The sequence below is a fragment of the Taeniopygia guttata genome, chromosome 1A, assembly GCF_048771995.1.
Source record: "Taeniopygia guttata chromosome 1A, bTaeGut7.mat, whole genome shotgun sequence".
Classification (NCBI taxonomy): domain Eukaryota; kingdom Metazoa; phylum Chordata; class Aves; order Passeriformes; family Estrildidae; genus Taeniopygia; species Taeniopygia guttata.
In genome coordinates this window covers 9,069,054-9,086,067 of record NC_133025.1, presented here as the reverse complement: position 1 = coordinate 9,086,067, position 17,014 = coordinate 9,069,054, and the positions used below count along the sequence as shown (strand labels likewise).

At 34.6% G+C, this 17,014-nt stretch overlaps 1 protein-coding gene across 1 annotated transcript in view; it reads right to left on the bottom strand.

Annotated features, from left to right (window-relative positions):
• The window catches only part of SEMA3E (semaphorin 3E), a 127,770-nt gene that overhangs the window by 28,508 nt on the left and 82,248 nt on the right, over positions 1-17,014 (bottom strand). Inside the window, exon 5 of the mRNA XM_072919145.1 lies at positions 5,356-5,449. Coding sequence (XP_072775246.1) covers positions 5,356-5,449 — 94 coding nt within the window. The remainder of the gene's footprint in view (positions 1-5,355; positions 5,450-17,014) is intronic.

Genomic DNA, 17,014 nt, shown 5'->3' with positions numbered 1-17,014 from the left:
CAGGATCTTTACAACTTCATTTGTTTCAAACAATCTTGACATCCCTAATTAATGACTTACATTAGTCATATATCTCCCTTTGGGAATTCTATTGGAAAAATGCATCAGACTATCTGGTATTCTTTTTAGTTTAGGTGATGTGTAATGCAAAACAGCACATTTTATCTGTTCGGAACTATAGTGTATCTTGGAAAATGCATTGATGTAGGGTAAATGATTCATCACATATTGCCAATGATCAGGATTGACATCTGTGAGTCCAGATGTTCCCAAGTTTGAATATAAAGTCTTTTCCTTCTGTTTGACATAGGTATAAAATGTTGTTATAAATAACTAGCCTGCTGGTATGGCATTCTACTGTATACTGAAGAAGTTATAACTGATTGTACTTGTTAGATCCTGAGGGGATCTCACAAAATATATGTGTGTGTGAGCAGAAGAAGTTATAACTGATTGTACTTGTTAGATCCTGAGGGGATCTCACAAAATATATGCATGTGTGAGCAGACAGGTGACTTCACCTAAGAACCACAGTAGGACAGTACTGACAAATGTGACTGCCAAATATCTCAGCACAAAAACATTCAACAAAACTATGAGATATTTTGTACTTTTCACACTAAGAGGATCTTCTCTTGTCCTTTTCAATAGTCTTTTGTATAAATGTAAGTTATGAATTTTGAACACTGCTAGGTTTTTACAGGTGCTGACCAATTCCAGATTTAGAGATAACCTAAGACTGAGGCTTGAAGAATTCTGGAAAGATTTCCAATTTTTTCTCCTCCCTTAAAAGCTACTATCACATATCAATTCAATCCTGTTTTATTTGCAGGGTTTCAGACTGCTGCACATCACATTGATTAACATCCACCTTCCAGTGAAAATCAGCTGAGTAACTACAGAGACCTTCTCTAGTCCTCCCCTCTTCCAATCTAAACACAGCTACACATTAAAATGCTAACATTTAAGTTTTTTAATCAGGTTAACAGCCTGGTTAGTTCTAAAAAGAATAAAAAGTTTATTCTTTCCTTATTTAAGCAAACAGAAAACTCCCATGGACCTCAAAGACCAGTTTTAGCTCAACTGGTACACACATACTTTTTAGCTAGCATTTTTTCAAGCTAACAAATACATCAAAATTTAATGGTGACCATTTAAAAACACCTTCATTTTGCCTTTTATTCAAGGAAAAATATTAACAAATTAAAATACAAACTTTTTTCTTCTAAGCCCTTCAAAATTCCTAAGTGACAACCCTAAACCAAAACAGATTGAAGCATTGAAATTGAATTACTCATAAAAAAGATGTCTATAAATAGGCTGCTACCACTTTAAAGGTGGTATGCTTTTTGTACCTGCATGAAATTGGGAGGTGCAAATGCAAACACATGCTATTATTCATCAGTAGTCTTTTTTGTGAAAAATGGAAAATTTATTTTATGAATAAAGCATTAGAATGTAATGAGTAGAACACGAACTGCACCTTTCATGCATTTCTTGGACTGTCAGTCAGTTATTACTCATATGATGTCTAAAAACGGAAGACTAATTCACATTTTAGAAAAATTATACTTTTGACAGTATGAGAATAGAAAATTAAAAGAAACACTATTGCTTAACTGGTAAACTAGTACCTCTGTATATTTGTATTTTCTCTCTGTTATTTAAATATTTTGTCTTTTATTTTGAGAAAAAACGTATTTTTGTCTAGACTAGAAAAAGAGACAAAAATACCTTACTTTTAAATCTGCAAAAGTAGAAAATACTTTTGGAATGGATTCCCTTGGATATCCACCTATTCAGATGTACTTTAGGTTTTTCACCACTTCCTTGTGATATATTGCAGGTAAGAATATGTGGACATAAACTAATTTTTGAGCTAGTGTGGTCTAAGTTGATCAGTGTGCAAGATCTGGTATCAAAAATAGTTTTGGCTATTGAAAGCAGATGGGGGAGTTCATTAGGAATAAAAGTCCAAAAGTTTTATATACTGTTGAGCTAAACATAAACATTTTATTCAGCCTGTCTGCCATCCAACTTCCATTCTGTTTCCTGATGCTGGCAATAAATTAATTGTTCATATATTGAGGAATTTATCACAAGCTACTTCACTACTGGGTCAGATAACCTACAATAATGCTTACAACAGAACAGCTATTTCATTTTAAAGCCAAGTCATGAACTGTTGTTTTCTTGGAGTGGGTATTTTGACTCTTGTGTTGAAAGACATAAAGAGATGGGGAAATTTCTTCCTAAATTAATCTAGCTAAATATGGTCCTAAGTGGTTATGGTGCAAATGGTCTTTCAAAATCAAGACTTTAAAAGCTTTTAAAATTTTATGAGAGGTATGTAAAGTTTTCTTGTCAGCCTACTCCTCACTGTTAGTCAAGGCCATGCTGGTGTAGGTGCTGTGTAAATGTGAGGGGCAGAGGTGGGAGCAAGTTTTGAATACTTTCCTTAGGAAGAAGAAAAGTATTTATATACCCTTTGCTAACACGTATTGTAAATGCAGGTGAACCCAATGGGAAGAAATGATGATGTCTGACTCAATTCAGAAGGCTGAATTATTTCTTTATTATAACTATGCTAAAATACATCACTATACTATATAAAAGGAAGATATTAAAACTACATACTACTTTCTCTGACTCTAACACAACTCGTGACCCTCTCTCAAGAGTGGATTGGTTGGGCCATCAGGCTCAAACAATCCTCACCAGAATTCCATCAAGCACTCATCCCAGGTAAACAATTATCTAAACACATTCTACATAGGAAAAACAAGGAGCAGAAATATAAATTATTTTCTCTTTCATTTCTCTCTGTGCACCTCTAATAAAATCTTGAGATGGAGAAAAATGTGCTTGCCACAAACAGGTTTGCATAAAACCTTTTCAAGAACATGCACATTGGCTGAACCTGGATCAGAGAGTGCAGACAGCTCTGGGGTGCAGCCTCCAAGATCATGCTGACTTCATACCCGGACCAGATTTCACTTTCTAAGGACATTGAAGTGCATGAAGAAGAATTAAGCCTCCAAGCATTGGAAGAAGGGCTGAAAGACCAGTTCTGGAGTGTGCATGGTGTGGTATGCATCTCCTGTCATGGGGTAGTGTCCATCATGAGCTGAACTCAGTGCTTGCCTGAATGAGGGAACATCCCTTCCTCCTCAGTACATTTGGCATTAGAAGTCTTCTCATTCTCAAATGTCAATTAAAAGATTATTATTCTCTGTGTTTGCATCTAGGTCTTCCAACATTTTCAACTGGCTACCTGCAGAGACAAAGGACATACATCCTGGAGTCTAAGGTGCAGCATTTTATTCTGTAAACTCTGTGTCTCTGGGTAGTAGAAGTTGGTAGAATAAAATAGAATAAATGGAAATTCAAACTTCCTTAAGATACTCTTTCTTTCTAAGTGTTGGAAGTGTTTAACTCCAATAGTTAAAAATATGAAACAATAAATGAAATAATAAAATCTTGGAAGAATTTTCTTATGCTTTTAAAATATAGTTCCATGATAACTTGAAATGATAGAATTTCCTAATGGATAGCTTGAAAAACACCCTCTAAATACTCTGCAAGTTTTGATGAAGAGGTGAAAGTCTGTTTTTTGGTGTATCAGTTGTCTGACAAACATATTATTTTCTCCTGTTAATCTTGCTACATTACAGAATTTTTAGCTTTGTGAGATATCTTTGTCAATGGACCTCCAAGACTCTATTCAGCCTTTATCAGGAAAGGGTAAAGGAATTGTTTTCTCCTTCAGATAAAAATATGGGCCTCCATAGGACCTCCCATAATTCAGGCAAACTCTTGAAGCTCAGTGGGACAATCTGGCTTCCATTTAAGCAAATAAAATTCACATTGATCTCACAGTAGGGACTTGATCAGGTTAATTTATTTGTTCTATCTGAGGAAAGGTTGAGAAGGACTTCAAGATTAGACCGTGAGGTTTCAGGCCTACAGCAATTCCATGAGCCTTTGTTCCCATGCTAAGCTGAGACTGAAATCTGTCAAAAACTGTATAAACAATTTAGAAATAAGGGTGAAATACAAGCATGAAAATCTGTGATTCCAGGATTTTGAAGGGTCAGGCAACATACAGTATGTTTTCCTGATTCTTCTATGACTTCTTAACTCACTAACTCTTAAGAATTAGAGCTCTAATTTAATTTACTTTTTACTTTTAATGAAATTGAAGGATATTTTGATGAATTGCTGCAATGTGAAAGATTTGTCATTACTGCTGAAGAGTCTTCTTTTAATTAATTTGTTAATGTAAAGGAACAAATAAACCTAGCATGTCACTCATGACCAATATTTCATCACAACCATGGATGAGAAATACAATTGTAGTTAATCATCAGAGAATTTAGTTGCCTGATTTTAAGATACAGGGACAAATGCAAATATCAAAAGGGCCCTAAAATCCTCTTTTTTATCCCTGAAAAAATAGAAAATTTATTTAAACTTTAGCTTCTTTCTCTAGATCTTTCTTTTAATCTATATACCATTTGGATGCTCAGTTTCTGTTTATGTTTTCTAAACCCAGAAATAATTGTGCTACTCCCTAACTCCCTAACATCTAGCTTTTACCATTTACCTGCTGTTCCAGGCTATTTTTAGTGAATGTACAGTTAGTCAATAGTGCCAAGACTGTCTTTGCTTCATCTCAGAAAATGTTTTAAGAAAACATTTTTGAGGAAAGCCCATATGGTTTGCTATATCACAGCTCCAAAGATCCCAGTCCTGTAGCGCTACACTTCCCAGCAAAGCCCAGAGGAGCCCTATCTTAGCACAGCTTCCTGGCAAGGCAGGACTTAGATGGAATTTTATTTTTATATCTTTTGAATTTCTTTAACTCTTCTAACACAGAATCACCAGTTTGCGGCAGTTTTGTTAGAAGGCAGCATTGAAATAAAAAAAAAAAAAATCTCAAAAAATGATAATTTATATAATCAATAAAGCTTGATATAAAAACAGTTAAATTCACATTTTCACAGGATGCTTGTTGCTCAGATTCATCTCAGTAGATGAAAACAAAAGTGGTGTAAATGACTAAACCAGTTATGCTCCTTTGCTTTTGAGGAAAGCAGGAAATTATTTCCATAATTAGAAATCAATCAATTACCTTCAGAATGGCACATGCCATTCAACATTCCACTTCAGTGAGACACCCTTGCTGTGGTTAATGCTGCCTGGAATGCAATATTAATGTGGGCAGCACCACGAGGATTAAGTCTGACATGTGGAAGGTTGCAATGGAAGGCTGACAACACTTTGGTGTGCTGAAGAAAGAGACTCAGTGACAGATTGACAGGACTGTGAAACTTCTGACATAAAGATCATTACCAATTAAGATGGAGGTGAAGGAAGAGCTGGGGTCAAAAGGGCACCTGCCTCGTCCTCTCTCAAATTTGTGCGATTCCAGTTGAAACAGATGATCCTTAAGAAAAAAAAAAAAAGACAGAGAACACCATAAACCCTACAGGCAAAGAAGGCACAGCCCTTAGAGACAAGCTTTAACTTCGTTATACCTTTGTAGAGAATTGACTTCATTAGGGAGAAAACACAATTATGGTTGCTCATAGTAATAGTAAAAATTCTCTGGGTTTCTCTAAATCACCCTTGTGTGTGCACTGCCTTAAAAGAATCAGAAAAATATGCACTAAAATTGCACTTTTTTCATTTCTGTGGGAGTAGGGAGGAAAGATTCCTCTATCTTTTCTCCAAATTATCTAAGCATTAAATATATATCTCACCATGGAATGTGTTTTCCCCCTTTAAACAATTTTTTTTCCCAGTAGTTGTTAAATATATCAGACTGTGTTATCTTCTCTTCATAGCTTGGAGATGTTTATATATCTTCTTCATAGAAGTATGTTTAGGAATGAATCCCAAGTTATAGTTTTCAGAGCAGATGTGATTTCTTCAGTGGATTTAACAGAATATCAGTATAAAAAATATTGGCAACTTGGTTTAAATTGTCTGTATAAGCCTGTAAAGACTGAGAAAAATTTACAATTTAAATTTTCATTTGAAATGGTACGTTTGTCTCAGCTTTCACAGAAAAACCCATTAATGTCTGATTAAAATATCAAGTGAGAACACAATATTTTTAATTTAGATATTAACAGAACAGCATGCTACAAAACACAGAGAAGGGGGAGAATAAAAGGACAAATACATAGAAAGCTATGAATGCTTGATAAAAAATATGCCACACAGCCATCAAGTGTGTGACAAGCAAATATTTTGATGATTTAGTAGTTCCAGTTCTGTGTAAAGTCTTACTCAAAAGTCCACTGAAATGCAGATTATATCAATATACTGGATAAATGTAACCTACCTGTTCATTAAACTAAATCTCAGGTTCGTGTTCCTAATATATGAGGCAAATATTTTGTGAGGCATAAAGTTACATGCAACAGGAAACCAAATCCCCCAGAATTTTGAGAAATACTTGCCTCAGTCTCTCCCTTACAGAATACATTATCAAAAATGTCCAAGGACTTTTTAGTCATAAAAATCAAGTTTTATAAGACTGGACTTTTTACATATTTATTAGACTAACTCAATATTTGCACAGAAAAAAAAAATTCATAATCTACCACATACAAAATTCACAAGCAAGTGTGATTGCCCCAGAAACTAAATAAATATTCTCTTCAGGTGGCTTCATGACATGTACTGCAAAAGTAAAAACCAGCAAAAAAAGACAAGGACCAAAGAAGCAGAAGATGGAAAACTAGAAATATAATAATAATAACAATAACAATAACAATAACAATAACAATAACAATAACAATAACAATAATAATAATAATAATAATAAAACAATAATTTAAAAAGACAGAAAGAAAAAATGTATAAGGAAAGTAAAAAGTTGTAGAGCTCTTAGTACCCACTAATTGTAAAACAATTGAATCTTTATGTGTATTTAATTTAAAACAGTCAATCTTGAATTTGTTATAAGCCCCTTGACTTCAAAGCACTATTCACATCTTAATCCCTTGATCAGACAAGCTGATGTACCTGTCTTCCATTCCCAACTGTCTAAATCATACATGTCATTTTGCTGCAACCTCTGGTCAAAAAGAACTACTCCCAGTAGAGAGCTTCTATAAAAAATGGAATGCAACTCAGAATGCAGTTCTGCAAAAAGAGGACATTGTTTCATGTGTACTTGCAGTGAAATTCATAAAATGAAACTAAAAAAAAAAAACAACAAATAAGGAAAAAAGCCATACAAATTTTAGGTGATGGACCTAAAATTCATGAGGTAACAAAGCATTTATAATCTCACCTCTCCAGAAGCTTCTTTGTTGGCCCAAGCCTGATATATTAGTGCCTCGTTGTTAAAGCTGATGTAGCAGAAAATAACTGTCTTGGGTAGAGACTGATGGTGCAGGAATATTGTTTTATGCTGTATCAGCAACAATTTCACTTCAGTAGTAACTATTCCCCCTCTGCTGTTGGGTAAATGTCAAACAATGAAGAAATATTTCCCTATGTGTGGAAATCTCAGTCCCATTCCATACTTTTCAAACATCACATACCATGTATTTTTCAAAACTAAATACTGTTACATTTTGAATCAACAATGGGTAAAAAAAGAGTGAAGTGAACTCAGGAAGGAATAGAAAAACTTTCTGAAATAATGAAAAAGTACTTGGGAGTCATAATAGCATAAGATTTGATATAAAGGAAATATTTCTAAAAACTGTCTGAAGTTACGTAGTCTCCAGTTGGGTATTTAAAACAAAGCTACTCATGAAAGAGTTTCTCCTCCAGGACCTTAACTAAACTATTTGTCAGTGAATTGGTTCAATAAAGATTTAGAAGTGGAGAGACAAACCAAGAGTTAAAAATTGATAGATATTCTGCTCTTCCAGTTTATAGTTTGCAACTCTCATTCTGTACTGCATAGGGAATAGAAACTGAATGCTTTCCTGCTGTTAGAGGAGACATGATCCCACCAGGTCATCATAAAACACACTTCATATTTTGGTCTTCCCCTGTTAAAATGCCACTGGTACTCACAACAGGGAGATGTGGCCAGTAGAGGAGTCTTCTGGATGACGTGGAAGAACTTTTAATCGCTGTACACAAAATTATACCAGCACAATGAAAAAGCTACTAATGTAATTAATCATTTCCCTGAGAACCAAAATTAAATCAATGGTAAAAATAAAACTCTTTTAACATTTATAACATGAATGTGTTTAAAACAGCTAACTACATGACTGTGGAATGAAAATGCTAAACAATATGCATAGTATCCTTTCATTGTCTGGAATTTATGAATAAGGATTGTGGCCTAAATATATAATCTAGTGTTAACACTGGGGGTAGACAAAAAAGTTGGATTTCAGTGCAATTTTTAGGAATTTTTAAGAGGAGGTCACTAGTTTTGATATAAAGCAGGATGTGTATCTCATAAATGCTTGCAGACATATGTAACTGTCAGAAAAGTTGCTGAAAATGTAAGCAATGACTCCTCCAAGAGAGATTTTCCACCTATAGCTTTTAGGACAGCATGCCAAATATTCCATGGTTGCAATAAGTTATTCCTATCACTGGGGCAAGTAACTGAAGTTCAGGTGTAAGATGTGTCAGCTTCCATGGGATGCCAGTTTAAATGAAATAAGCGTTGCACATTAATAATCAGCTTTGAAGGCTAATTCCATAATTCTAACCCTCCTTGCAGTTTTTGACATTGAAATCCCTTGAGAAATATCAGAGTAAAACTGACAGTTTCCTCACAGATTATACAGCCCATCAATTCAACATCATAATTTATTTTATGGGCATTTTTCAGTGGTTAGGGTAAAAACTATGCAAAAGCACATATGGAAGGATAGGAGTGGAATGACTTGTTTCTACATGTAGCTTGGGAAAAGAAATGGGCTTCTGGGTTTGATTTATGATACCAGGGACTCAGGAAACATAATACACTTTCAACTATTATTAAAATAATAATGTTCTTTCAAAGAAATAGAAGACATTTTCAAAGCATTCAGCATTTTGCCATTAACTTGATATGAATTGATAATTTTAGACAGTGAAGGCTAAAATAATGTAGGAAAGGTCAATTAGAGGCATTAAAATTTAAAGACTGAATTTAACATTTGTTGCAAAAAATTGCTTTCACTAATGCCAAGTGCTGCTTTGCTCCGGGTCAAGACAACACTTATGCATGTGATTAATTTAAAACATATGCTTACTTCCATTCAGCAAAGGGACTAAGCCTACTCTGAATATTAATACAATAGCTGTATCTTTTCACTAAACCAGGGACTTAAAGATACTGAGGTTTTAATTGTGTTTTCCCAAGATATTATTTTTATGAGAGAAAAATAATTTGATTTTCTGTGAGAATTTGTGGTGGTTTGGTTATTTCACTTTAAATTTTATTATTTTCCACACAACAAAAAAAGTAAAACATATCATACTGGCATTTTTTAAAGGAGATTGGAACCATTTAATAATATTTAAATACACCCTTAACTGTGTATGCATTTGTTGCAACAGTACTGACATGGTCTGTTCTCAAGGAGGCTTGTGCATTTCTGTGGTTGGTAGAGTTTTTTGGGTTTTTTTTCTGGTGTGTGATATGTTTTGATTTGTTTTTTTATTTTTTCCCCTAAAAAACTCATATTGTTTACCTTGCTGGATATTAAATCATATTTAGAGTATAGTGGGGAAAATCTGGGCAGATTTTTTTAAGTATATTTTTAAACACTGGCTATATTACTCACTACTGTTCTAAAGCACTGGACAAAATTCTCAGCTTTAATGATCTCATAGTTCTTCAACTTAAAGAATGATATTATATCCAAGAGCTGTTTGTTGCATTCCATTTCTACGGGTCATGTAATTTATACTTTTTTGAAGAGAACTAGAAAAAGGAGGGTTCATATGCAAAGTGAATTGAAAGGGAAAAGATAAAATATAGTTGCTCTTCTGGTGCAAAGTTATGAGAAGTGTTCTTTTAAAATTCTTAATAAAGCCACATGATGCTTGTGTCATATATGTTGCACTCTTTTTTATATTTATGTAATTCTTAAACCATCAAAAATGGGAGTGTACATTGTACTTCACTTTTTGTCATGATCAAAAAGTTTCTATGCATTCGTTCAGTATTCAATCACTCACATGAGAAAAAAATCCAGTTACACCAGTGAAATGCTTTACAAACCTCATCTTGATTTCCATTCTCTTTTGCACTACAATGATTCTAGTATCAATTCACATATAATTAGAATATATAAATTTACTTTTTCTGCAAATTCTTTTGTTTTTTTATATTCTCAAAATAGTATTTTTCACTAATTTTCTCTTTCTTCTATACTTATCCTTACATTTTTATTTCAACATAGAATGACACACTGAATAGACTGTGCAGAGGCTTCTTTTAGGAAGTCTGAACCTTGACTTCCCCATTAAAAAAAAAAAAAAAAAGCTGAAAGATCACAGAACATGTATGTAAATCAGCAAAAAATATAATTCAAATATAAGCCTCCAAAGCTTAATCTATACACTTGCCTCATCAAGAAGGCACGTGGTAAAAGAGATCTACAGGAAAATAGTTTGTCCTTGTATAAGAGCAGAAAATAACTTACTGGATGAGGCCTGAAAAGGTGTCTCCTATTATTTAGCCCTTTGTATTTAAGCATACTAAATTCTGTTGCTAAGAAAAATGTGCATTAGCATTATCTGATAAATATAGTCCCAAACATCAGCTAGGTGTCTAATTGCTACAAAGCCAACTAATTCATTGAAAAATTAAAAATTGAAACCCAGTGGAATCTAATTGAGTTTACAAAAAGGAACTCGTGCTCCAAATACTTACAATAATACCGATAAATTCTTTTTGTAAACACACTGTCCTATTTAGGTCACCATAAAACAGGCTTGCAGGTATACAGGTTAGCAAGACAAGGATGCTTAAACAGGGAAAGAATTTTTCATGTAATATCTCCTTTAAATAATCCAAACATTAATTTTCAAAAGGATCTAAGCACTTGCAAAAAAAAAAAATCTCTTCTTGTTATCAGAGGATTACTAACTTTTAAAATTATACCTTCAGCATTCACTCAACATTATTTTTCAAGCCAAATGGGGATACAAAATTAGGATTAGAGTCCTCAAAAACTGTCTGCAATAGTCAGGTCTCTGCTATTTGACATAATTAAGATTATTTGGGAGGTAGTATTTCTTCGGAGGATCTGTTTTCAATCCTCTTTACTGTACACTGACATACTCAAAAGATCAATCGCCCTATGGGATGAGAGTGCATAAAATATTATAGACATTAAATCCTCCCTAAAAATTCAGATGCATTTTTCAGGTCTGTGCATTTTATTCCACAGTTAAATGATTAAGGCACATTGGGTCCCAATCTGAAAATATGTTTAAAATCTGGAGCTATGTCAGACTGCTGTCTGAGTTTGCAAAAGGATTAGCAATCTGTAACTTGTGTCAAAATATCTGGCCTAAAGTGACAGAAATAATATATTTTCCTGACTTAATGAATGTGAAAAAATCTGGCAGAAAAAAAAAAAAGATCCCACCACACTGCACACAGAAATCAGAGGTATTTTTCCTTAGCAGCTCACAGTATTTCATCAGCAGTGATTGCATTGATCAGAATTTTACTAGGGACACCTTTGTGTGACCTTGAACTGGTCACATAAACTCATTAGGGTCTTATGGCAAAGAATAGTCATTAGGAATGTTGATTATATTGCACTAATGTGATAGTTAATATGTATGAAAGTTCCATGGACCACATAAAGGCTCTCTAGAATTAAAATGTATGAGTGGCTGTATATGGTGATATAGTCTTATAAACAAGCGAAAGAGAAGGTAAAGATAGTCCACAAATACTGTACAAAAGTGAAGGGATTTCTGTGGGGAAGTGCAGAATCTTTACACAGAGCCCCACCAACCAAGGCTTTTCCTCTCCCACGGTTTAGACAGGCTGAACTTGTGCTGAGATTGTGACTGTCATATCAGAGAAAATACCAAATAAAATCCTCTGTAATGACCTAGTCTAGTGATTGCTATCATAACAACTGGGAACAAAGGTCATGAAGAAATAAAAAAGGAAGGATGCAGCTCTAAGGTCTGAGCTTTTATCTAGGCTTTAGTGGTGAAAGGAGGAAGAAATGTTTTGGGCATGAAAAGAACAGCTATGTTAAACTGGGAATGGGTTTCAGAAGAACTCACATACCCTGTTCTCCATGGAGTGGAGCCTTAGACAGCCAATAGCCCTTTTGCAGAGCTTCAACTGAGCATGTCTAAATTGGCCATCCTGGAAAAAAGGGCAGAGGAGTGGATCCATTGGCTCCCGATGACAAAGATGCTAGCAACACTTATTTTTACTTTCTATATAGATATCAGTCAAATAAGAAAAAATATCAGTCATATATCATAGAAGGATTATAAAATATTAAATGGTCATCTCATAATTTAAAAATATTAATGAAATGTTTTTTTCCTTGTTTTAATTATGATAACACCTTATTGATTAGTAAATCTATTTTTCAAAGAATGAAATAGACTTCACCAGGCACTGTCACTTAGAAAAATACTTTCTCTCATAGATAAATATTTCAGAATTAAAACATCATTATAATGAAAGCTAGAATATTTCAGTTACCCCCATCAAATTACCACACAGGTGGAGGATTTCTTTCTCTATGGGATAACACTATTATTCCTCTGTATGGATTCATTCTCCCTGGACCATCTGTGTTTAATCTTGCAAAGGGGCAGGTCTAATATGGAAAATTCATTTCATATGGCTGATCAATTCACACACTCTACCAATCTCCCAAATTGAACTTACACTTCACGTATGGCCATATTTAGACAGTATTCAAAAGTAATGAATGTCATTCACCTCATTTTATGGATGGAGAGCACTTTCAAAAAGCCTGTTGTCTGTTATAAATGTAAGAATGACTAAGAGCAACTGTGCTGTTACAGAATACTTGACTTTCTCCAGAGCATTTCACTAAGTGCACAACTATTTGATAAACAATGTGCATTGTAGAATTGTTAAGAAATATAAACAGTTGACATATACAAAGCACAGTTCTTATGAGGTATCATTGATGAATCCTCTTTTACTGAAGGTCTCCCTAAATTTTATTTTTGCTAGAAATATGATTTTTTAAATTTAGCAGTGATTTAAACAATCACATGATTTCTTTCCTAGTAAGGTTTATAAAAGTACTGAGGAGGCCAAAATAAGAAAGAGATAAGGTTAATGAGAGCTCAGGTTATGGAATGCTTGGAATACTGAGTTAAAGGTCAGAAGCTTTCTAAGTAGGTTTTAATACAACCATATCCAAAATGTTGCATCTTGGAATAGGGAACAGAGTTTGTACCTGAAGTACATCAGAACACCCTAGAAGATGGAAGTTCAGATCCTTCTAAGACTGCTTTCATGCATTAGACTCAGGTGCCTCATTTAGGATCTTGGGTATCCCAGATGCCTTGCTAAAGCTGACACTGACAGGCAACACCAGAAATCTCTTCATTTACCTTGTTATACAAGACTGATTAGTAGGTGCCTCAGCAAAGCATGTAAACTGGGATAACTTTGTGCTCAAGTGAAGAACTTTGGGTCAAGTGCAAACTGCTAAAAGGAGATTTCTCAGTGAGATACCACGCCAAGAAGTCAGCACTTGAGTCCATGAAAGAGGAATCTCAAACAGAGGTGGGGCAATGACCATGTCTGTACACACACTGTGGATTAGCATGTGTGACTTTAGTGTCTGCACTTCCAGAAGACATGAAAATGCTGCAGAGAGTTCACAGGAAGGACACAAATAAAATTGAGGAGTCCTGGTGATAGGAGTATTAAGGAGCTGTATTTATTCAGCTTATCAAAAAAAGTGAAGGGGTGGCTTGATCTTTGTGCATAAGTACTTACATGAGGAAAAGATGTGGAAAAGATATCGAGAGACTTTTCAACTTTGCTATCAAAGGCATATCACGGTTAAATGACAGGAAGCTGAAGTTAGAAAAAAATTGACCTTGAATAAGTGGCTATTTCCTAACATTAAAAGTAATTAAATAATAGAACAGCTATTATTTAGGTCGGAGAAATAGTGGTGTCACCCCTTTTCCCCTTTTGCAGCACAGCACCTTTGTTGTTTGCTGTGAGCATACATGTTGTCTTCACCTAATAAATTTTCTGTCTGAGTTAGGTACCATTTTAACCTCTCTTGAAATGTATACATATTCAACTTCCAGAACATGAAATGCTTTAACCTATATGAAGTGCGGGATGTATGGATGTTTTGGTGCAATTTGGCAGTCTGTGGTGTGGGCATACAGACCAGAGGATGTAAATAAACCACTCTGGTAAAAGATTTTATGACATGTGTTGCCCACTTGGCAAAACTTCATATCTATTTAGTGCATGGTGCTCCAAATGGTGGCTTTTCACCCATGCAGAAAGACACTGTGTCTCTAAGCAAATATTTTTAGGGCAAGAATTTGTCACACATTCTATCTAATGAAGAACTGACCAACACCCACTTCAATTTGGTCAGTGAAACCAGATGTTCCTCCTCCTTAATCCTCTGAAAACAGTGTGGAAATGAGGTAATAGGAACAAGCATGGAGAGGGATCAACTTGGCAGGTCATTGCTTGTTTTGATTATAAAAATACGTCAGAAACAACTTTATTATTGTAAAATAAGATAGAAATATGTCTACAATTTTGCTTCTCAACAAAGCTGGAAGAATGATGACATTACCACATGTTGGTCAAGAGCAGAAGATTTATGTCATGCCAAAGATAACATGAGGTATGACTGGCATATTCTCTCATGACTTGCATGTGAACTCACTCTAGTTTGTTAAAGCAAGAGCTGAGGAGCTCTTGTTGCCCACATTTGTTTGATGTAGTGGGGTAAGCAGAAATCTTATTGCACAATTGAACCTTGTCTTGGCTTTACATTGAATCACAGAACATATGGAAAAAGAAGCGTTCTTCCCCACACTCAACAAAATATTAAAGGCAATGTAGATTAGAAAGAAAAATTCCAAGTTGACTGGACTGTCTTCCAAGCAAAAAAATAGAGGACCTCTCCTGTTAGAGAGGACAAATGCAAGTCCTCTCTAACAGGACTATAGACTCAGAATTTAGAGCTAGTCTTCCCTGATAAGCAGAATCACAACTGACAAATTAAGGAGCAAATAACATAATAAGGAATACATCAGATTAGGAATGCCTAGAGGAGAATCCCAAAAACCACCAGTGCATTTTGTGGAAAGGGTGGCTTAATCCATCAGCCTTCTGAAGACGAGAAATACAGCTGGAGGCAGTTTACTGAGTTAAATGAGGCACTGAAATGGCACCCTGCCAGCTCCATGTACTTATTAAAAATTTACAACGTGTTATGCAGGAAAAATTCCTCATGCATAGTTCTTTCTCATAAATTTAATTCCCTCTACAGGTTTTTTCATGCAGAGATGCCTTCCTCTTCAGGAATCAGCTCTATCTTGTCCCCATGTAGCTTGCAGAAACTTGGGATATTGTTTCTGCACATTGTTTTCTTTTGGAATTTCTACTAACTTTGCAGGTCCTATGGAGGCAGAGTACTGTACTTCGTGAAACTCCCCTGTGGACTTGTTAAAGGTGTTTTGTGAGTTAGTGAATAAGGCAATCTGGATCATTGGAAAGCCTCCAGGACACCCCTACAACCTGTTGCTCTACTGAATAGATAACTCATAAAGATAAAACCATTACCTGACTGCAGATAGATCCTTTGATTTATCTAAGGTTCATTAAAACTCACCCAGGGTATTTTCAATGGTACAGACCAGTGCCAGAGTACTCTTTTACTAGCAACTAGATGTGGTGGAGCATAGACTGAGACAGAAAGCTCTTCTTCCAGCACTTGTAACCTGCCAAAACTGAGAAGTTTATATATATTCAAAAGGAAGACATTTAATGCAGGTGCTTCCCACCTTCTCTGCCCCACCCTGCCTTGCTGACATCAAAGTCAACAAGAGAGACAAATGTCAATTTAGTGAGAATCAAAACAAAATAAGATCTTTTTCTGAATTTTTCTTCATTTTCTATATCTTGTTTGAAGACTCATCTCAGATTTTCTCTCGCAGAGTACACGGGAAGGATGCATATGTATTTCTTCATGAGAAATTTGTAGAGCAGCGTGTCTGACTCTTGCTTTCTTCAGGAAAATTTATGCTCATTTTAATGAATTCACCTTAATTTCTAGATGAAATAATAAGAAAAAAAACAAATCTGGAAGAACCCAATGTTTTCTGACCCGCACTGATTTTTGACATTTGGAAGCATTTAATGAAGTCTGAGATAATGAATGCATTTACTGGCTGGCATTTAACTTGCTTATGTTTTCTTGGACAAGACTTTGTAATATGTTCTTTTGCAAACACTAGTAGTTCTGTCTGCAAAGTCATCACTCCTACTTTTCCTAATTTGTAACTCATTTCTAAATGGCAGAAAAACTTTGAGTATTTTACCAAAATGTTTAAATTTGGAAAAGCAACATTGATCAAAGTAATTAGAAACAGAGAAAAAGATAAAAAGCTGCTGTCAGTGACTATATTTATATATTTTTAGAAATAAAATAACTGAAACAACTTTATGAAACTGAACAGCCTGGAATTCCAAAGTGAAATCAATTAAACCAATATTGGAATTGAATGCAGTAAACCATATTATACTTAATCTTTCAAATGGATATACAGTGTATAAGAGAACTTATAAGTAATTTGATTTAGAAAAATATATTTGGTTATACTCTGGTGGTACAACACAAGTTTGATGTAGAATTAAATAAAACCAATATATATTTCTTGTTGTTTACTATGATCAGCATATTAAGACAAAATGCATGGTATAACAAAATTTCTATAACCACGGAAAACACAAAAGAAGCTGTAATGTATCACAGCACAATGTGCATATGAAAGATTTCAAAGCATATTTCATTCACTA